The sequence below is a fragment of the Sphaerodactylus townsendi genome, linkage group LG02 (genome assembly GCF_021028975.2).
Source record: "Sphaerodactylus townsendi isolate TG3544 linkage group LG02, MPM_Stown_v2.3, whole genome shotgun sequence".
NCBI lineage: Eukaryota > Metazoa > Chordata > Lepidosauria > Squamata > Sphaerodactylidae > Sphaerodactylus > Sphaerodactylus townsendi.
In genome coordinates this window covers 67344637-67367434 of record NC_059426.1, presented here as the reverse complement: position 1 = coordinate 67367434, position 22798 = coordinate 67344637, and the positions used below count along the sequence as shown (strand labels likewise).

At 45.5% G+C, this 22798-nt stretch overlaps 1 protein-coding gene and 1 long non-coding RNA gene across 2 annotated transcripts; one reads left to right on the top strand and one right to left on the bottom strand.

Annotated features, from left to right (window-relative positions):
* Positions 1–120: 120 nt before the first annotated feature.
* On the bottom strand, positions 121–22549 carry LOC125427494 (dnaJ homolog subfamily B member 2-like). The gene is made up of 7 exons (XM_048487000.1): positions 22485–22549; positions 19032–19141; positions 7827–7880; positions 6901–7014; positions 5733–5835; positions 3402–3472; positions 121–677 (listed from the first exon to the last, which is right to left on the bottom strand). Exons 1-7 carry the CDS (start codon positions 22547–22549, stop codon positions 388–390), a joined length of 807 nt encoding a protein of 268 aa, XP_048342957.1. The 3' UTR covers positions 121–387.
* On the top strand, positions 12918–16225 carry LOC125427497. The gene is made up of 2 exons (XR_007243696.1): positions 12918–12963; positions 16148–16225. It is a non-coding gene; the product is annotated as an uncharacterized LOC125427497 (long non-coding RNA).
* Positions 22550–22798: the final 249 nt, after the last annotated feature.

Below are 22798 nucleotides of genomic sequence, written 5' to 3'. Positions count from 1 at the left end.
CCAACCTTTATTAAACAGCCCATTGCCCTTTGCAAAACTCCTTACTAATGAATCCCATAATTTTCAGTTCTCACTATATTGGTAAGCATGTAGACTAAGAGGACATGTGGTTTTTTTTTCCTCCCCTAGGAGCCTTCTTCAGCCTTTGTGGAGTTGATTTGTTACTTGTGGGAGGCAATCTATCTCTGGTGAGGGACTGTTGTTGTTCACTGTCTAGTAGGCTGTTTTCGACATTTGATGTTCTGTTCTTCCCTTCTCCTTCTTGGTTGCAATGACATGCACCACAGGTGCCTAGTTCCATGTTGTCTACTGGCTGATTCTTTCTCCCCATCAGTTCCTCCTGATTTGCCACCAATATATGGGATGTAATTCATATGCAGCACGCTGCTAGATTTCATCTATTTGGGATTCATCATCATCAGTCTGGAACCCATCATCCTCTTGGTGAGACTCGCTGTCTGTGTGAGAATCATTGTCCGCCGTAGGGGACTCATCTCCTGCTGTGTAGGCATTCTTTTGAGTAGGGAATAGTTTCCTCACAGTACGCACCTCATAGATGGAATCAGAGTCATAATCATCATGGTAACTGAACTCTGGTGCTGACCTGTACCTGGTAGGCTCACCATGAACCCCATGATGCCTTTCTCCCCTAATGGCTGCTTTGTCAGTAGGCACACCTGCAAGAAAGGAGAAGGCATCTTTCTGTTAGCATTCAGAACTATGCATCATGCAGACCCCTGCCTCATCTGAGTGTCTGATGAGGCACAGGCAGGATCAAATAAATCTAAGGTTATCTCCATAATGGAGGTGATTTTTTTCTTGACCTTCTTGCTATGGCAATGCCTTAAAAAGTGCTAAAGAAATCCTACTCAAGAATAGGGTTGCCAACTTCCAGGTGGTAGCTAGAGATCTCCTGCAATTTACAGCTGATCTCCAGGTGAGAAAAATCAGTTCACCTGGAGAAAATGGCCACTCTGGAGGGTAGACTCAGTCCTTGCCATGTGCTGAGACAACTGTATACATGCAACAGTACAGTATAGTATTTATTGTTTTATATCCATGGTAACTTATCCTTTTAGCTAGTAAACTTTTACACTATGCAACTCACAAGTATCTGGGTCTTTACCGGCATCTGCTAAACTCTGCTAATAATGTATATCCACCAACAGATATCCACTTCATGTTTTATTATAGTTCCAGAATACCACAATCTGGATGAATTTCAAATCAGGTTTTACCTATTGCTCTCCACCGACTGCCTCTAGGCTAGGGATTCACAAAGGGGCCATTCCCTTCTCACTGGACACAGTGTATAAACAGACTTTCCTCTGTGATACACCTCTAAAGATGCCAGCCACAGATGCAGGCGAAACTTTAGGAACAAGATCTACCAGACCATGGCCATACAGCCCAAAACACCCACAACAACTAGTTGAATCCAGCCATGAAAGCCTTCAACAATACCCTTTCATATTGCTAAAACAGCTCAATAAATTGATTTATTTTTACAAATTTATTTATTTATTTATTTATTTATTTATTTATTATGTGATTTATAAGCCGCCTCACCCCCAAAGGGCTCGAGGCGGCTCACAGAATAGTTGCACATTCAACAGCAATCAGTAAAACATATCAATACAAAGGTGCAACTCAATTCATTAAAATATAAGACTTAAAACTATAAAACTTAATACAGCTTCGATTGTATATTAATTAAAATATCAAGATATCAAAAAATATCCAAAATATCAAGCGCCCACGATCCACACGGGCCAATAAAGGGAGGGGTAAGAATCGACCCAAGATGGAAGCCAGGGCCCGACTAGATGGTAACCGACAGCTTCAGTGGGGGGTGATAAAACCGCGGCCAGCCCCCCCAAAGGCCCGGTGGAATAGCTCAGTCTTACAGGCCCTGCGGAACTCACCAAGGTCCCGCAGGGCCCGGACAGCTGGAGGTAGAGCATTCCACCAGGCAGGGAGACCAGGAGCCGTCAAAGGCCCTGGCCGAGGTCGAGGCCAGCAGCTACCATCGCCAGGGCCAGGGGATCTCCAGTGGCTCTGTAAGCTGCCAAACGAGGAAACGCCAGCGACGCTAATGGTTGGGACATAGGGGGTGATGCGGTCCCGTAGGTATGAGGGCCCCATGCCGCGTAAGGCATGTTTTATTTGTGAAATACATACATGTGTTTACTGTGTTAGAAGTTGTTTTGGATTTGAAATAGACCTAACAGCATGAAAAAGGTGTGTATTTATATGTGTATTTTTTTTTGGGGGGGGGAGCACTAGGGATGTGGCCTGGGAGTCAAAGGAGTAGCAGCCCAAAAAAGGTTTGGGAACCACTGCTCTGAGCAAACTGCAAAGAAGGTGTGAGATAGGCCTCAGTCTGTTTTCTTTGTTCTTGTTGGTTTCCTGGCTCTCTCACTTTGGGAGAGAGGGACACCAGGGTGGGTTTTAGCTCTCTCACAGGTGGATCCCAGGACTAGGGAGGCTATGGAGAAACAGGGTGAGATGGAAGAGAAACTCTTGAAGGCTGGATGTCAAGGTTGGGATTCACTGTTCATAATGCGCAGAAGGCCATGGAGTACAGCCTGTTTTAAGTATTAAAGGTGAAAAGTTAAATTTGGTTACTATTGACAGATCACATATTTTTGTGTTTTATGTAGATGGAAAGTAGCATAGAGTGAAGCTACAGGTTCTGAAAAGTAGGGTAGAAGTAGGTTCAACTTTAAAAAATGTGTGAAACTTTGTGTTAGGTTGTTTTGAACGAAGTCATATTCTATTTACACTACAAGATCTTCAATTTATCCTAGGTCACTGCAGAAACTTACATAGGGCTCTTCCCCATCTCTGGTTTTATCCTCACATTTTTTAGGTTGATTGGATAAGAGACAGTGGCATATTCTGCATGGGCCAAAAACAGTGTGAAAATGGTGTAAACCCTTTTATACCATTTTAAACCATTTTACACCGTTTTCACACCGCTGTTTTTGGCCCATGCAGAATCCGAGAGTGATTAGTCTAACAGTTTTCATGGCTGAGCAGTGATTTGAACTTCAGTGTAAGCCACTCTGAAATAAAAGACTTTTACTTGGGTTCTGATCAGGGATTTCAACCAGCCTTCTTCTAGTCACCTGTGGCTATCTTGCCAACATCCAGGTGAGTCCTGGAGATCTCCTAGAATTACAATTTATCTCCAAATAATTGATAACAATTCCCCTTGAGAAAATGGCTGTGATGGAAGTTGGACTCTGTGGCAATCTGCTGTGTCCCTCCCCTTCTCGACCGCTCCCTCCCCAGGTTCCTCCCCCAAAGTCCCCTGACACAGATTTGGCAAGCCTATAAGAACTTTCCTAACTCCAGATGTACCAAGCATGTTCTGTTCTTGAGGGTTTGCTCCTTACCATTAACAGTAACAGATTTAAGCTCCCCATCCTCTTCCACTTCCACTCGTTCCTGTCCATCTTCAACAATTCTAGGAAAGAGTTGACAGAAAGTTAACAGTTTTATCGCCAGTGGAAAGAAAAAACTAACTTTCTTTTGGGTTAATGAAAGCCAGACTGCCCAAAGAACTGCATGGGGTGGGAGAAGCAGCCACATTTCATTTAAAACAAAGATGATGGTGAAAAAGCTAGCTATACTTGCCATGATCTTTACTTGGAGAAAATATAAATACCAACAGCTATGGCAAACTAAGTGCCCATCAAGGGTTTCCACACAATATTTTGATTTCTTCACAATAGCTCTCTGCGAAAAGGCTCAGCTAATATAGTGACTTGCAGACCTTCAAATATGGCTTTATGACTGAGCACACCTCACATCAACACCCGACACTATCCACTGACTCATATGTTTCCAGTTCATATATTATAGCGAACACACTTAAAACAATCCATGTATAGCATACACTTGTTAGTTTTAATATGTGTTGAGTAATTCTCAGGTTACATTGAACAGAACGTGCAGTATAAACATCACATTTGTCCAGGCACTAGTCCTTGGTTTCAGTTGCAAAGTGAACGTGTCCAGGCCCTTTTTTACAAACAGATGCACATTCAGGAAGTAATGTGAACAGGACTATCCACTCTTCCATTTTACTTATAAGCCTCCTGCCTGCACTCATATTTCCTATTGTAATGGAGCAGTTAACCTGATGCCCATATATATCTAGTGTTGGGATTCAAATAATTTAACAACTGGTTGTTTACAAGCACCATTTTAACAACCGGTTCTGCCAAAGTGGTGCGAACCTGCGGAATCCCACCACTGTATATATCCCAAAACATCTGGGTGCGGGTGCATGATATAACCCACACATAAAGAGCAGCTGAGATTTATCTTGGCCACTGCCATTGCCGCCTGGGTGTGGGACAGGGAGAGGGGTAGGCTCAGCGCTGGCATCCAGCCCAGCATGGGGCTGGGCTGCCCAGCTGCTGGTGCAATCGAGTGATGTGCCTGGAGGAGGCGGGGCTGTGGCCTCATATGGGTAGGCCAGGCCATCCGGTGCCTCTTCTTGCCCAAGCGCCGACGGCTCCTCCCACGCTCCCTCCCTTGCGGGCCTGAGTTTTTTGTTGTTGGCATTCTGTTTATGGTGCATTTAATCACATACTTTAATCTGTCACAGCCTGGCAGATTGCGCTTAGGGACGGATCTGTTCAGGGGAGCCTGCATGCCGGCCCTCCCCGTTTGGTAGGGGCTTCTATAAGATGCCTGGGGGGTGGAGTGAGCCTGTGAGCCACATGCCCAGTTGGGGGCTGCTGGTGGCTCGCATATCCACTGGCAGCAAGGGGAGTTCATCCAGAGGCCAAATGGCTCCCACTATCTTGCTGCTCCAGGCACTGGTGTTTTCCCCTATGTATCGGGTTGAGGGAAAGTTATTACTGGGGGACAGCAAACATGCTGCCCAGAGGTCACTGGGGGACAAAGACATGCTGCTCAGTGCCGGATCTGTCCCCTATGCTGCACCTTTGCTTCCTTTTACCAGCACACCAATAAAACGGCTGTGGTCAAATTTTACCCACACAATGGGGTTTTCTGTGTCTCCTTCTGAACCCTCGGACCGCTTCCTCCCCTCCTTGGGCGGCAATTAGTTATTACTATAGTAGTCATAGAGAAAACTTATGATGTAATTTGTTATATGAATTAATGGAATCTATTTTTTCAAGAAAGCAGATAGTAATAAAAGTCAGATATGAATATTGCACCCTGCCAGTTGCCTCAAGGGAACTGCTGGAAAGCGAGCTCCAGGATGGAGATACTGTGCCCACAGGAAACAGAGATCCTCTGAAGATGCCAGCCACAGATGCAGGTGAAACATCAGGAGAAAATGCTACTAGAATGCTACTAGAACACAGCCATGCAGCCCGAAAACTGCACAACACCCCGGAGGTCCTCTAGTAGGACAAATGCCAGGAGGGCTGGTTCCTTACAAACTTTTGACTCATCCTTATGTCAGTGGGTCATCCCTTCTCCCCATCCTCCTTATTTCTATTCTTATTTGTCCACAAGCATAGGATGACCATTTTAGGGTTCTTCATCCTGTGTGACTCCTGTCCTTACCAAACAAATGCACACCAGCTTGAGACATAGAAATGATATTCAGGAGAAATGATGGGGAAAAGTTTCACTTGCCAAATTTCTGACTGTTTTAAGAGCTGAGCTAGAAATATGGACACTCCTTACTTCATTAATGTTTGGCCACAGCTGCAGCTGGTGCTGACTCACCCCCACCTCACCTTTTGGTGGTGATTTGCTTCCCATCGATGAAGTCAGTTGATGATGAATAGAAACGAAACCCTTTTCCTCCACCGGCACAAGCACTGAAAGGCATTGAATCCCCTGAAAAGACAAGATGGCTTACTCAGGCATCACATACTTGGAGTGAGAGTATCAAGCATATGCACAGCTGTGCACACATGATTACAAATAACTGCAAAAGTAAAGTGAATTTATTTACTTTGGACTCTGGATCTTTTCTCCATGTTTGCAATAATGAAAAATATTTCATTAAACTGTGATAAATCGATAAAAGTACTGTATATACTCGCCTATAAGCAGAGTTTTTCAGTCCTGCTTTAAGGCTGAAAAATGCCCCCTCGGCTTATACACGAGTCACTGCTTACCAGCCGGCTCTTCAGGCCTCTGCCGAGGCTGGGGGCGTGGCCAGCTGCACAAGCCGAGGGCTTCCTCAAACCCAGCTGGAGGTGGAGGGAGCTCCTTATTTGGGCAGTGACTCCCCCTGATGTCATTGCCCAAATAAGGAGCTCCCTCCACCTCTGGGCTGGGTTTGAGGAAGCCCAGCCTGCTGGGAGGTGGAGGGAGCTCCTTATTTGGGCAATGACATCAGGGGGAGTCACTGCCCAAATAAGGAGCTCCCTCTGCCTGCCCCCTGGCTGGGCTTCCTCAAACCCAGCAGGAGGTGAAGGGAGCTCCTTATTTGGGCAGTGATTCCCCCTGATGTCATTGTTTTTAATCTGGATTTATTATGTATGTTTAACTGTTGAAAGCTTCTCTGAGTCCCGCTTTGGTGGGAGGAATGGGATATGAACCAAAAAAAATAAAATAAGTACAGCAAATCATATTTAGCCTCTGATTACTACTCATGGGAGCAGAAAGTGGACAAATACCATCCTAGCCAGAAGAAAATCACTAGCTTTGGGATAGCCTGCTGGATAATCAGGCTGTTTATTTGAAGCCAAGGGAAAATTTTCCATCAGTTGGGATGGTTTCTAGGGAGATTTTGCTTGTAGTGTGTGGCGTAGCTTTTCTTCTTTGGTCATCTGAAGCTGTAAACATCTGCTATTGGTTTGTCATATATCATGGGCTGGAGCTAATAAATGACAAGGAAATGACATGGATGCTGGGTTCTTTCCAATTCTAAATGGAATTACCGGTAAACCTTACCAAAAAAAGGATCCTGTCCCCCAAAGAAGTCTCTGAAGACATCATGGGCACTGCGGAAATGGAACATATATTCAGGAACACCCCCCATGTTGGTCCTGGAACCTTCAGGCCTGGCTGGGAAGAAGGAAAGAAAATAAGTTTTAAAAACCTGAATTCCAAACTTTTAAAGAAGTGATAGGTGAGACAACAGGGCCTGAAATCTGTCAGAACATAAATCCCACTCCTTTTCCATGCTCAATGCCCTTAGTCAGAATAAAAAAACTCAGAAAAGTGGTGCAAAGAATTATGGGTCCAAAGACAAAATGGAAAATCCACATCCTTGCTTTGTTGTAGCTATCATAAATCCTTTATATAACCTGGTTACCTCCAGGAAAGTAGGTAGACAGAAACACATATGTAGTGTTGCATAAAAAGTGAGTATTTTCTCAATAATTCTTTACATACATTACAGTGACAAACAATGATCCTTTGTCCCAAATAATTTCCCTTCCCTTATTAGGGCAAACCAACAATAATCATAGCATATAGGACTAAAATAAAGACTTTCTGAATTTTCAAAGGGACAGAAATTTTGATATTGTGTTATTGCTTTTTGTTTCTCAGAGTGGAGAATTTGTTAAGAATATTGTGAAGGCAAGCCCCAGAAAATAAATCCCAGGGTAATGAAAAAGTTTCAAATCCAAATGAATTGTGTTTGCAGTGTCTCCCCTTACCCTGATGAAAATAGCAGCTTGGGGAGGGTGATTTTGAGCAGGAAAAGAAAGATTTCTGCTCAGGAGATTTCTCCATAGACCAGCCCCACTCTATGCTGCTTTCTGTTCAAAAAGCCACAAGAAAAAAATCACAGCACTTTATTAAATACCTCATTTGAGACTTACTGCCTTCTGCAACTGTGATAGAGAAAGTAGTCTTTGGCTGTCACTTACCTCTTCCTACAAGTCCATCCTTTCCATAGTGATCATAGATACCACGTTTGTTCTCTGAAAGAGGGAAAAGATAAGAGCTCATTCTGCTCATGATCAACTGTCAAAAGAAGGCATTTTTTGCAGCAGCAATGCTGGATCCTAAACAATAAAGATAACATCAGAAATGGGAAGCAATGACTGCTTGGCTTGCTTCATAGCAATAATGACAGTTCAGGAACAGAACATTGATAGGCGCCTAAGAAATAGCTCAAGTAGACTAAGCATGGCAGAATGAGTGATGCTAGGACAATAAAACACATGGAACCGAGGCTCTGTCTTAAAAGGCTTTCAGCACAATCCAGAAGTTAGTCTCTGGAACCAGCAGAGAAGAGGAGCAGTGGAGAACAGCAGTGGGCCAGAAAGGGCTGAGGAGCTCTGATTTTTCTTTACAGAGGGCTTTTCTCAAAGCCACATCTTTTAAACAGTGTATTTTAAACAGGGGGTTTCTCTTTTTTTCTCCTTGTCCTAGGGCTGCTGATTGGTGGAGGCTGCTGAAGGGGTGGGGCTTCTCACATTTGTAAATCTTTTCAGTTAGTGCTGAAGGGGTGGGGCTTCTCACATTTTTAAATCTTTTCAGTTAGTCTCTGGAACCAGCAGAGAAGAGGAGCAGTGGAGAAGAGCAGTGGGCCAGAAAGGGCTGAGGAGCTCTGATTTTTCTTTACAGAGGGCTTTTCTCAAAGCCACATCTTTTAAACAGTGTATTTTAAACAGGGGGTTTCTCTTTTTTTCTCCTTGTCCTAGGGCTGCTGATTGGTGGAGGCTGCTGAAGGGGTGGGGCTTCTCACATTTGTAAATCTTTTCAGTTAGTGCTGAAGGGGTGGGGCTTCTCACATTTTTAAATCTTTTCAGTTAGTCTCTGGAACCAGCGGCGCGCGCCTAACGGCGCGCGCAGGTGTTTTACTAAATAAGAACATATTTTAAGGGATAGTAGAAGGTATAGAAACCTTAAGAGGGAGGCACTAATTAAAATCAGTATTTGAATATCTAAACAAAATTAGATATGAAGGCAGGAAGCCAGCAGGGGGATGGGGGCTTTCCAGTGTTTTGCACTGAGTGTCACATGTATGACTATCTGCCACTAGGGCAGAAGTCGTGGGTGTGCCCTCGCTGCAATGAGCTCCTGGCACTCAAGGAACGTGTACGTTCTCTTGAAGCCAAGGTGGCAGACCTGGCGAAGCTGAGAGAGGCAGAGAGGACAACAAACGAGGCTTTCAGGGACCTAGCATCCGGGTCCCACTCCCAAGGTGACATCTCTTCAGATGTCATGGAAAATTAGAGTCTGGGTGACGGAGGGTGCCAGTCTGAGGTGGTGGAAGATGCTCCCTTAGATGGGACCCCTTCCTTAGCTGGTGGTCAGATATCCTCTCGCACTGAGGATACCCCTCGGGGAGGTGGGGGGCTCCTTGTAGTGGGTGATTCGATCATTAGGAATATAGAGAGTTGGGTTTGTGAGAGGCGTGATGACCGCATGGTGACTTGCCTGCCTGGTGCGAAGGTTGCGGATGTCACGCTTCGTCTAGATAGGCTGTTAGACAGTGCTGGGGTGGAGTCAGCAGTTGTGGTCCACATTGGTACCAATGACATTGGGAAATGTAGCCGGGAGGTTCTGGAAGCTAAATTTAGGCTGCTAGGAAAAAGGTTAAAATCCAGGACCCCCAAGGTGGCATTCTCCGAAATGCTACCTGTTCCACGTGCAGGGCGAGCTAGGCAAGCAGAGATACAGGGTCTCAATGCGTGGATGAGAAGGTGGTGTAAGGCAGAGGGTTTCAGCTTTGTCAGGAACTGGGGAACCTTTTGGGATAAGGCAGGCCTGTACAAAAGGGACGGGCTTCATCTTAACCAAAGAGGAACCAGGCTGCTGGCGCTCAACATTAAAAAGGTGGCAGAACAGCTTTTAAACTGATCCCTGGGGGAAAGCCGACAGGAGCTGAGGTGACTTCGGTTCGGAATACAGAGTCCATGGGGATGCAGACAGAGAGGGAGGTTTTTCTAAATCAACTACATACAAGTGAGGAGCATAGCAATGTGATAAGTGATAGTGTCTACAAAAGGCTAGAGGGCAAAACACATAAATCCCAGGTTAGGGACAGAGACAGAGTATACAAGTGTCTCTATGCTAATAGTAGAAGCATTCGACCTAAAATGGGGGAGCTGGAGTACAGAGTTTTGAAGGAGGACTTTGATATAGTGGGCATCACAGAGACATGGTGGAATGAGGAGAACCAGTGGGATGCTGTTATCCCAGGTTACAGGCTCTACAGGAAGGATAGGACAGGGCGTATTGGGGGTGGGGTGGCCCTCTACATCAAAGAGAGCATAGTGTCACATAAAATAGACAATGCAGGGGGAGCTGATTCCTCTACAGAAGCACTGTGGATATCAATACCAGGGGTGAAGCATAGTTTAACATTAGGAATATATTATCGTCCCCCTGACCAAAGTGCACAAGAGGATTCTGAGATGGAAAAAGAAATTAGAGAGGCCAACAAAAGCAAAAATGTCGTGGTAATGGGCGATTTTAACTATCCCCACATAAACTGGAAAAATGCATGTTCAGGTCATAGTAAGGAGAGAACATTCCTGGATATGCTAAATGACTGTGGCTTAGAGCAGATGGTTGTAGAACCAACCAGGGGAGATGTGATCCTAGATCTAATTCTATGTGGGACCCAGGACCTGGTGCGGGAAGTCAGTGTTGTTGAGCCGATAGGGAACAGTGACCACAATGCTGTCAGATTCAGTATCTCTGCATGCGAAGTGACAACTACTAATGTAGTTACATTTGCCTTCAGAAAGGGAAATTTCTCAAAGATGAGGGGGATAGTGCGCAGGAAGCTGAAAGGGAAAATCAAGAGAGTCAAAAATGTCCAAGGTGCTTGGAAGTTATTTAAAAACACAGTCTTAAAAGCTCAGCTGGAATGTGTTCCGCAGGTTAGGAAAGGCAGCGCCCAGTCCAAAAGAAAGCCACCATAGTTAACAAGGGAGGTTGAGGAAATTATTAGGAAAAAAAAGATGTCTTTTAGAAAATGGAAGTACAACTTAACTGATGAAGAATACCAGAGAGAACACAAATGGTGGCAAAAGAGAAGCAAGTTAGCTGTAAGGGAGGCAAAAAAGGATTATGAGGAACGCATGGCTGCGAACATCAAGACTAGCAACAAACAGTTCTTCAAGTACATCAAAAGCAGGAAGCCAGCTAGGGAAGCGGTAGGCCTGTTAGATGATGAAGGAACAAAAGGTGTACTAAAAGATGACAGGGAGATTACAGAGAAGCTGAATGAATTCTTTGCATCTGTCTTCACCCAAGAGGAGGTGAGGAAAATTCCTGCACCTGAACCAAGCTTCTTAGGAGGTGAATCCGAGGAACTAGCGAAGTTAGTGGTAGACAAGGAAGAAGTTCTGTCAGCCATTGATAAACTAAATGCTACCAAATCCCCTGGCCCAGATTGCATTCACCCAAGAGTTCTTAAAGAGCTCAAGCATGAAATTGCTGATCTTCTCACATTAATATGCAACTTATCCCTGAAATCAGGCTCCATCCCTGAAGACTGGAAGATGGCCAATGTCACGCCAATCTTTAAGAAAGGGTCTAGGGGGGACCCGGGAAATTACAGGCCAGTCAGTTTGACATCTGTTCCTGGTAAATTAGTAGAATCTATCATTAAAGATAAAATTATTAAACATGTAGAAAAGCAAGACCTGCTGAGGAAGAGTCAGCATGGCTTTTGTAGAGGCAAGTCCTGTCTTACAAACTTACTAGAGTTCTTTGAGGGTGTACTGTAAACAGACATGTGGATAAGGGGGATCCAGTGGACATTGTCTACTTGGATTTCCAAAAGGCTTTTGACAAAGTTCCTCACCAGAGACTGTTGAGAAAACTCAGCAATGAAGGAATAAGAGGGGAAGTCCTCCTATGGATTAAAAACTGGTTGAGGAACAGGAAACAAAGGGTGGGTATAAATGGGAAGTTCTCACAATGGAGAGATGTAGGGAGTGGTGTCCCCCAAGGATCCGTTTTGGGACCAGTGCTCTTTAACTTATTCATAAATGACCTGGAAGTAGGGGTGGGTAGTGTGATGGCCAAGTTTGCAGATGATACCAAATTATGTAGGGTGGTAAGAACCACAAAGGATTGCGAAGAGCTCCAAGAGGACCTTGATAAATTAGATGAGTGGGCTACGAAATGGCAAATGCAGTTCAATGTAGCTAAATGTAAAGTGATGCACATAGGGGCAAAAAATCCAAACTTCACATACACGCTACAGGGGTCAGTGCTATCAGTCACAGACCAGGAAAGGGATTTGGGCGTCTTAGTAGATAGTTCCATGGGAATGTCAACTCAATGCATGGCAGCTGTGAAAAAGGCAAACTCCATGCTGGGGATAATTAGGAAAGGAGTTGATAATAAAACTGCAAGGATTGTCATGCCCTTATATAAAGCAGTGGTGCGACCGCACTTGGAGTACTGTGTTCAGTTCTGGTCGCCACATCTCAAAAAGGATATCGAAGAGATAGAAAAAGTGCAGAGAAGGGCAACGAGGATGATTGAAGGATTCGAGCACTTTCCTTATGAGGAGAGGCTGCAGCGTTTGGGACTCTTTAGTTTGGAGAGGAGACGTCTGAGGGGGGATATGATTGAAGTCTATAAAATTATGCATGGGGTAGAAAATGTTGACAGAGAGAAATTTTTCTCTCTTTCTCACAATACTAGAACCAGGGGGCATTCATTGAAAATGCTGGGGGGAAGAATTAGGACTAATAAAAGGAAACACTTCTTCACGCAACGTGTGATTGGTGTTTGGAATATGCTGCCACAGGAGGTGGTGATGGCTACTAACCTGGATAGCTTTAAAAAGGGCTTGGACAGATTTATGGAGGAGAAGTCAATCTATGGCTACCAATCTTGATCCTTCTTGATCTCAGATTGCAAATGCCTTAGCAGACCAGGTGCTCAGGAGCAGCAGCAGCAGCAGCAGGCCATTGCTTTCACATCCTGCATGTGAGCTCCCAAAGGCACCTGGTGGGCCACTGTGAGTAGCAGAATGCTGGACTAGATGGACTCTGGTCTGATCCAGCAGGCTAGTTCTTATGTTCTTATGTTCTAGAAGAGGGGGAAGCTGCACTGCGGCTGGAGATGGTGCAGCCACAACACAGCTGAGCCGAATCCTAAGCAGCAGCTGTGCCACAGCCAGCACCAGAATGGAAGGGGGAAAGGCAGGAGCGGGGGAAAGGGAACAACAGCACAGAAGTGCCGACATAGAGAGGGTGGGGCAGGGGCCTTGACTGACGGCCAGCAGTGGAATGGAAGAACTGGGAAGAAAGGAAATGCAGAAGGCAGACCCTGGAGTGGAGAATGGCGGGACCAAGCAAAGGAGGGGGAGGGAGGGAGTAGTGTCAGCTTGCTGATGGAGGCAATTCTTCTGGATGGGTCCAAGGGGTGCTGCTGGCAGAGAGGTAGGAGCTGGAGCTGCAGAGGCCTGTGGAGAATGGGACAGGGCATCCAAGACCCTTCCACCTATGCCTGACCCCACCCCACACCAAGCAATGCCTCAAGACGGCTGAGGCTCTTTAGATAGTGGCAGACAGACCTTCCATCCAGTGATCCTCCTGGGAGGCATATTCCAGCCTCTTATAGTCCCCCTCCAGGTGTTCCCACTTGATGGCCACCTACATGGGTGAGAGTATCAGGAGGATGGAGTGGGCTGGTACAGAGAGAGGATCAGCGCCCTTCACCTCTCAGACAGTATCTTCCTGGATCTGTTTTGGGCGGACAAGGTTGCCATTCAGAATATCTGTGAGATGCTTGGCAGCTGCCTCCATGGCCAGGTGCCAGCCCCTTCCACCATCCACATGCTACAGAAAGTCCTTTTGTCCCTACACTTCCAGGCAATGGGGGTGTTTTAGGGGGTTGTGGCAGAGGTTCTGAAGGTCTGGCTGCATGGGTTCCTGATGTAATGTTGGTCTGTAATTATGTATGGTTTCTGATAGAGGCAGTGGACTTCAGCCTGAAAAGGGCTGAATTTGAGGCAATCAGCGCTTCCCCAACATTGTGGGTGCCATGGACTATTCCACATTGTTATGACAGCCCCTCATGATGAATCACAGGAACTGCCATCACTTCTACAGCAACATCAAAGTCATCCCGCGACCACCATGGAATTTTCATGGACCTTGTGGCCACATCCCCTGGGAGCGTCCATGATGACCAGATCTTTACAGTTTCCAACATCAAATGTCTTCTTCAGCTAGAGGGGCAAGAGGTAACTGCTGGGTGAGTTGGGGAAGGTGGCAGCCCCTGCAGGAACCAGGGCCTCACAGATACCTTCTCTTTCCACAGGTAACCATGGGTACCCACTCCTGTCATACTTGCTTACTCCCTACAGCCATGATGAGCTGGATGACAGGGGCTTCTACAACCAACCCGCTGCACCAAGACCATTTGGCCAGCTCAAGAAGCACTTCTGTTGCCTTCATCATACTGGCAGCTGTCAGGCCATACAGCCAGAACCAGCGGTCAAACTGTTTGCTATTTGTGTCATGCTGCATAACACTGCAGTGTGTCAACACTTGCCCTTCCTTATCCTGAATCCCGTAAGGGAACCCTAGTGCAGTGGTGGAGACACATCAAGGGGGGCTGAGACATTGGCATCAGGACAGGACCTCCAGGGCTATGTTGCCTGGGAGTGGATGCAGGAAGCATTGTGGCAGCAGCACCAGGTCGCATGTCAGCTCACCTCAGCCATGTGGCAGAGGGCAATCCCCCCATAGGCAGAGCCCCCCTCAGAAGGAAGCTGTCTGGGGTCAACCACCAATGGCCTGTTGGTGTTCCCCCAGGGTCAGTCCACCTTTGACCAGTGGAACTCCCCTGAAGAATGGAGGGGTAGTGATGTTTTCTGAACTTGGAGCTTCCTCACTCCCTTGACCTCCCACCACTGCTCCTCGGACTATGGGTCTTTCCCAACCCACAGTTGGCAACTTGGGAGTGGGGCCAGGGGAGCGGGTGGTCTCTGTTGTGACCATAGGGGAGGCAGGTTATCCCACTGAAGTGCCCTCAGTGCTGGCACTGGCTGTCCAGTATTGTGCCTTCAACCTCTCCACCCTCCCGGCAGCTGTTCCACCCTCATAGAGATGCCAACACAAGGTTGCAACAGAAATAACAATTTTATTTTGTGTGGGAAAACCAGTGTGGGAGGGTCTGACCTCTATCTCCAACTCCAGAATTCCTGGGGGCTCACATTCCACTGACACCTGAAAGGAGCACAGATCATTTGATGTCCATTGGAGGGGCTCTGGTAGGCCAGATCTATTCAGGCAGGTGGCTGGGAGGGGTTGGAGATGGCATCCATTGTCACACTAGTTGGATTGCTCCTTGCTGTAGTCTTGGGGGAGGATGACAGATTGCATGGACTCAGAGGAAGGTTGGGAGCTCCCTGGTGGGCACATGGGGACCAGCAATGCTAAACCAGTCTGTAACCATCTGTTTGCACCTTGCAACAAATGCATGCATAACTCTCATTTTGTCTCGGTGAAGCTTGGTGAATCTGCTGGCTTAACTGTTGCTCAGTCCTGCCAAAACGCTTCAAAGCAATGTCTCGAAAAACTTTATAGTCCCTTTCGCCCCGCTGAGTGAGTTCACTCAGCAACCTGGCTTGTTCCCCGGAGACCTGTGATCACAGCACCATCACGTGCACCCCAGGAAACTTCATAATTCTGGGATGTTGCCTCAAAGAGATTCAAAAACACACTTACATCCATCCCAACTTCATACCAGGGAAACTTCTTCTGCAGTTAATCCTTAACCGGCTGTTGACTTGCTAAGAAATTCAGTATTGCTTGCTGATTGAGCATGACATTTCTAAGGAGTTCCATCCAGTCATCCCTTCTGCCTGGGAAGGCCTCCGATGCACCTTGGCCATGCTTTGAGCTTCCACCTCTCACTTTTCCCCGCCTGGATGCTGTCTCACCTCCTGTCGAATCATGCAGGCTGTCCCAGTCTCCCTCCTCTCCAGCATCCGATCCACTGTCAGAATCAAGGATCACCAACACCCGTTCCTGGGGTTCATCATCCTGTGAAGCCTCGAGCAGAGTGACTTCTGTTACTTCATCACCACCTTCTCCCTGCCCTTGCCCTGCTATCACTGACTGCCACAAAAAAAGTTAGCCTCCATGCTGGCAAAACTTGGAACATTTACCAAAAAACCCAGAAAACTGGAATTCCACTGCTGCCACCATGTGAAGGAAAAGGGGCGGTGTGGTGCCCTTGCTTCCTGTAACGTACCGAGAGAACAGGGTTCTTTAATCCAGATACTCTGAAACTGCTGAGTTTTTAAAGATTTTATTAAAAATAAAGAAAATAAAGAGAAAGATAAAAATTATAACAAGTTCCAGTTTACACAAAGCTAGGAAGTGGTAGGCATCAGATTGGGCAAGTCTCTTTCTAGTCTGAAGTCTGAACCAGAAGAAGTCACAAATCCCCATGACCTGAGTTATTTGATCTTTCTCTCCTTTTGACCCATTAGATCAATCTTGCTGATCTGGCAGGTTGGGTTCTTGGAATGTTGTCCTGGAAAATCTAATTTCCTCTGTGGAAACGTAAACACAGTTTTATAGCCATAATAAGGGGCAAGGGGTCTCGTTGTTTATGACATAGGCAGGCCATGTCAAGAAAAAGGCCAAATGGTTGTCATACTGGGTGAGTTATCTCCCAGTGAACTTAAGGACAAGAATTATACCTTCTTCACAGACCTCTATCTCCAACTCCAGAATTCCTGGTGGCTCACATTCCGCTAACACCTGCAGAGGGCTCAGATCACTTGATGTCTGTAGGAGGGGCTCTGATAGGCCAGATCCATTCAGGCAGATGGTTGGGAGAGGTTGGAGGTTACATCCAATTTCACACTAGTTGGATTGCTTCTTGCTGTAGTCTTGCGGGAGGACGACAGATTGCATGGGCTCAGAGGAAGATTGGGAGCTCCCTGGTGGGCACATGGGGGATCACCTGGAATGTCCAGTTCTTCACTTTGGGATTGGGTCTGTTGCATTGGCACCACAGGCCCAGCCCCCTCTGGCTTCCCCACTGGGTTGTTGGTCTCCTGCCTGGTGCTGGGGCAACTGCCAACAACTGTTTGTCGACACTTCTTGGCATACTCTAATGAGGGATGCTGTTCCCTGCAACAGAAAGGGTGACAGTTGTCTTTGGGGTGATAGCATCCTGTGACTGTGATATGCTGTTGTTCACTCCTATGACCTCACACCATCACCACTGGCAATGCTGCATGGCTGTAGGAGGTGAGGAACACATGTACAGCCATTCTCTTGTCCAAGCCATGCCCCAATGCCACATGCACCCTTCTGGATGGAGACAGGGGTCACTTGTAACTGGTAGGTCCCAGAGCTATTGATGCCACATGGCTTGGATGGGCAAAGGTGCTGCCTTGCCTGCAAGGCCTACTGTACCTGGGAGAGGGGGGGTGAGGCTGGAAAGGTTATTTCAAGGGTGCATTGATCTGCTTACCTGTGATGGTGCGGCCACTGTGCCAGATCCTCAATGTAGTGCTGCTGTACCTGTAATGAAGGCTCAGTGGCAGGGCTCAACCACAGTGTGTGTAGACTTTGGTCTCCAGGTGGGTTTTTGTGCACACTGCTGGCCCTACTGTGCAAAGCAGTCTCCCTGTGCTCTTGCCACAACCATGAGTGCTACAACTCTCATTGTAAATCCCCTTGGAGGGTTGCTGTTGGGCAGCACCCCATGTCACTCATCCTACCTTATGGAGTTTGCTAGGTTCTGATTGGGTGAGCTTGCCAATGGCCAGGGGACTGTTTTGCATCCTGAGCACTTTGGAGCCTTGGAGAAGGACTGCACCAATGGTGGGGGGGGGGGCACTTCAGAAATGCTTCTAATGGGCTCTATGGGCTGTGCCACAATATTGGCAGGTGTAACTTTGTGACTGTAAAAGTGGGGTGTTCCTGGACTGAAATGACTCAGGGAGCTCAGTAACATTGGCCTTGCCCTGCACATACACTTCCTTTGGAAACGGGCAAGCCTCTGTACCAGGGCTGTGGTGCTGCCATGCCTGCACTGGTGCTTCTCCGCAGTGTTCCTGTGCCACTTTCCAGTGCCACTGTATGTGTCCCTGAACCAGCACGGATGCCACCTGCACCAGTTGCATTTGTGCCAGGATTGCATCACTTCCATAGGGCTTTTGCCCCGCCCTGCCCCCCACCTGTGGATTGCACTGTAAGACAGCCATCTCCCTTCTGAGCCACAAGATTTTTGCATCTTTACAAACTTTAGCATTCAGAACAGAACATGAGTGAATGGAAACATCTTCCATGTACATACCTGACCAGTTTTTCAAAAACTGCAGTTCAAAGAACAAGGTATTTCAGAAAAGACAGGTAAACAGTGAGATGAGTTACCACCAGTCTTCCACTTGTAGAGACAGAATCTTCAGTTAGCATGAAGCCATGATTGAGGGATCAAGGGAGAAATCACTACCCCATATATCACTTCAGAAAGATCCACTTCGAAATGAGAACCTGTATTTTCTTTCACAGGTTTAAGCTAGGCAAACAAATATTCACAGCCCTGTGTGTGGCGATTGCTCAGATCTGTTTTGCTCTGATTACATGTGCCTGAAAAAACATGCCGTATGTTAACAAGCCCTCAACAGTAATACAGACCAAGGACTGTGATGGATACATTCTGCATTAGCCCTTCTTTCATGTGATAAGTGACAGGACAGCTTGCAAAGTCCTGGGACAGTCTGTGCTTCCTGTTGAGATCCTTTTCCAATGTTGCCCTTTTCGTTCAGAATTTCTGTGTAGGAAAATCAGTCCTTCTTCAAAGAGGCCATAACACAGACCCCACAAGGGACTTAAATCCCCCATCTTCCAAATTGCACACATTGCTGCACCTACTCACAAATAAGCACAGCAGTGTTCCACTGTGCTTTGTCCTATATTTTTTTAACCAGTCTGAATATGGACATTGTTTCTAAAAGCACAAATAATGCATTGTACCATCAAAACTGCTCTTAAAATCTCAATCCTTATTTCATCCAATATCCATGAAAATTAATAATTTTTGCAGCTTTTAAAGAAACGACAGTAGCAAAAAGGATCAGCAAGTGGCAGGGTGGGCGGGGAGAAAAGTGGAACTCTTACTGTCGGAAAGAACTTCATATGCTTCTGCAATCTCCTTGAACCTCTGTTCTGCATACTGCTTGTTGTCTGGGTTTTTATCTGGGTGCCATTTCAGAGCTTTCTTCCTGTACCTGTATGGAACCATGAAATAAAATCACTGATTATTTAGAATACCTACCATCAACCTACTAGAAGAGCAACCTGCTGCAATTTTTCTGCTGCAACCTGCTGCAATGTTTCTGATTCAGGAAAGTTTAAAAGAGAGACTATGAAAAACAAACAATACACTAAATAATGGGGAAATATTTTTTTAAAAAAGAATTATATCATAAAAGACATAGAATCCAAATAATTTTAAAGGGGGACATCAAATGAAATGCATAACAAGAACTGGACAAATTTTCACAGAAAAGCTGGACTTTAGATAGTGGAAAGCTTGAAGGTTGGTTTGGATTCAGTAGAAAGGATTTCTTTCAATAGAACAGAACTTTCTAGCTTCTCAATCATGCAGCGGGGTGGGGGAGGGGGAGAGGGATCCCCAGTAGTTTTTTTCTGGGATTTCCCAGAGACTTCATGAGGGATGAGTCTAAAGGAAGGAAGGAAGGAATCACAATTGGGAAGCACTGAAAAATATGTAACATTAACTTTATTATCAAACCTCAATCTATTTTGCTGTTTTAACAACATCATCAATATATTTAATTCTCAATATGGCCAAATCTGTGGATACTTAAACCTGGAGAACAGAGCTGTGAATGGGTAAGACATCTTTCTACAAACCTGAACTGTTCCATGGGTTGCTCTTTAAGACCAATTGAAAAGATTATAAACATACACACACAGCAAAATAAGCAATGCTTGTAGCTTGAAGAAACGAATACCTTCGGTTGTCAATATCAGACAACCGCATAGTATAGCCAGTCTTCATGGCTTGGTTCTGGCAGTAAAAGGTAAGTGGAGATATAGGGAAAATGAGGTGGCCTGTGCAGGTCCTTGTGGATCCCTCGCTTATTGAGTGTATAATTTATAATTTAAGATACAAAATGGTGTTATTTAGTACATTTATAGAACTTACAGTTATAAATGACATACAACCCCATCCATAGTAGAAGCGATGGGCTGTGGCGCCAATGTGGCACCACCCCGCTACTCCCAAAAAGGCTGCCTTGTGGCGTAGGGAGGCCCACAAAGTGTGAAAGCCTCTCCATTCCCCACTGAGCCACAATAGACTTATTTAAGTTCTAACTGTGCCCTGCCAAGGTAATGCCAGCAAAGCCCGGGAGGGAGCCGATTAATGTCCATTCCTTCCCTAGCCCTGAACTGCCCCCACACTACACCATCAGTGACTGAGACACTGGGGTGGCATTCAGCATCATGCTCCAATGCCTGGGAGCATGGGGGAGGGAAAGGGATGGCCGCATGCCCACGGAATTGCCCCTCTGCTGGGGTAAGTGTCCTCAGAAGCAGTGTTCCCAAGGGTGAATTCCCTCCACCTTTGGATGGGGCTGTTAGTTTTCAACAAGCAAAATTGCAAATGCACCAAATGGTAAAGTGAGAGAAAGCTATAAACTGCTGCATTTGTTATCTAAGACATTTCATTTATTCCTAGAGAAAAATAATATTTCACTGTAGTTTTCTAGTGTTCCACAAAATGTTCCAGTTTTTCCAATGAAAAAACAACAGAAAATAGTCTTCACATTTTTTCATGCTGTGCATGTTGATTGCGGTCGACCTTTGCCAAAAAACAATTTCACTTTCTACAAAAAATGTATCAAAAGTTCTTCCTGAAATTTCCCAGTTTTTCCACCCAAAAGTGCACCTTGAGTAAATAAAACCCTTTCATTTCGCTTTTTAAAAAGTTTTTTAAGTTTATAGGTATTTTTTTCAGTGCTCCTCAATTTTTTCAATAACAATTATTTATGTCATAAGAGTACACATTTTGCGTTAGTAAAACCTTGTCTGGAAAAGCACATTCCAAAAGAAAAAAACAAACATAGCAGGTGGGGTTTTTTTTGTTTTTGTGCTTCCCAAAGTTTTTCCAATTGCTTTCCTTGAAAAAAATCTGGGGCGTGGGGGGGGGGGGGTTGATACCTTTTTCCTTACTATTGTTTTTCCCCCCTGACATTCACAACTCTAGCAACAGTTCTTCTCCCTAAACCATTTTCCCAATTGAAAATTGAAAGGAGGGGGCAGCCTTCTATTGAGCAAATGCGGAACAGAGATAGTTGTAATATGGCTAACTCTTCTTTTCCCCTTCCCTTGTTTTAAAGCAACCTAAGGACAGCCATTTCTTATGAGAAACAAGCCTGGCCATGATTCTGAAGAAAAAGGTACACTGACTGTAGCAAAAAGTACACTGTCCTGCCCTTACTCCACCTTCACCTTCCATGTACAGATTGCAATTTCTTCCAACTCCTATGCAGATAGAGGGAGAAATAATGGCAGAATAGATACTGTGTGATTCGTATTCACTTTCCACACATGGCTCACACACAGCAATAAAGGCTTTGAGATGTGCTGGTAAGAGCAGCAGCCTTCTTTTACCTAGCAGCAAGATCCTGTTGGGTAGGCTGGGCTCCTGAAGGAAACATTCTACCTATACCTAGGCAGGCTTACAGTGCAGTTCTCTGGAGAGCTACTACCCCTTTCTAAGTACAATGAAGTCAGTAGTTTAGAAGGGTATGACTGCTTAGAACAGTACCGTCAGCCTTCCTCTAAAAAGCTGCATTAACTGTGTGGTTCATAGAGTCAGCCTAAGTGCCTTGATCAGTTCTTTGAAAATAAAAAGGTTGTATCTTTAAGAGACAACTTCCAGTATGTTAAACTTGGCATGTAAACAGGTCACTGCTATGGTTAGCAGAGTGCTATGGTTAGCAGAGTGCTATGGTTAGCAGAGTGCTATGGTCCTGCTTTGCATTATATGTGTTCGTTACTTGGGCCAGTTTCTTGTGTGGTCTCCAAATTAAGGTAGCCTGAATCTTCATGACTCACAAAGGCCTCACATAATAGAGCTCAGTCATTACTTCATTATGGAGACATTCCTCAGCATAAAAACTATAACGTGCCTTTAGAACATTGTGGCCATTCACTCACTTATCATATGACATGGTACTTCAGTCCTTGCTCAATTGCTTGGCAGTCTATTTTAAAATACCAAAAACATGCCCAGCACAAGGAACAAAATGACTGTGATCTTCTACTGTACTGCAACATGCATCCAACAAGAGTTTCGGGGAGAAAGAGTCTATATTTCCTTCCACATAAGAACACACAGGGTAAGTTATACCTGATGATTTCAAAAGACTTCCAACTAAACATTGATTTATTGGAAACTGTGTTTTGAGGAAAGGTATTAAAAAATAATGAAATGCATATTCCCCTCGGCTGGTTATTAAACTGACTGAGACCAAGCATGAGCCCTTATTGTAACAGACAACAGAGACCAGAGGCTAGACATGACCAAGCTGTACTTACGCTTTTTTAATAGCATCTAAAGAAGCATTGCGGGGGAGACCCAGTGCTTCATAGTACTCCACCATGATGAGTTGATGTAGTCTGCAAAAGCCAGCAAGAATGTAAAATGCACAGTAAAGCGGCCAGATGTTTTTGGAGATTGTTTCCAGGTGTACAGTTAAAGTTTTCGGGTTCTCAACTGAAGTTAGAGTTGCTCATGGTCATCTACCAGACTGGGTAACCCCATGTGAAGTAGCAAAAGGCAGTAGTGTGGACGGTCACTCCTATGGTACATGGAAAACAACAGAGGTTAGCCAAACATATAATCTCCATGT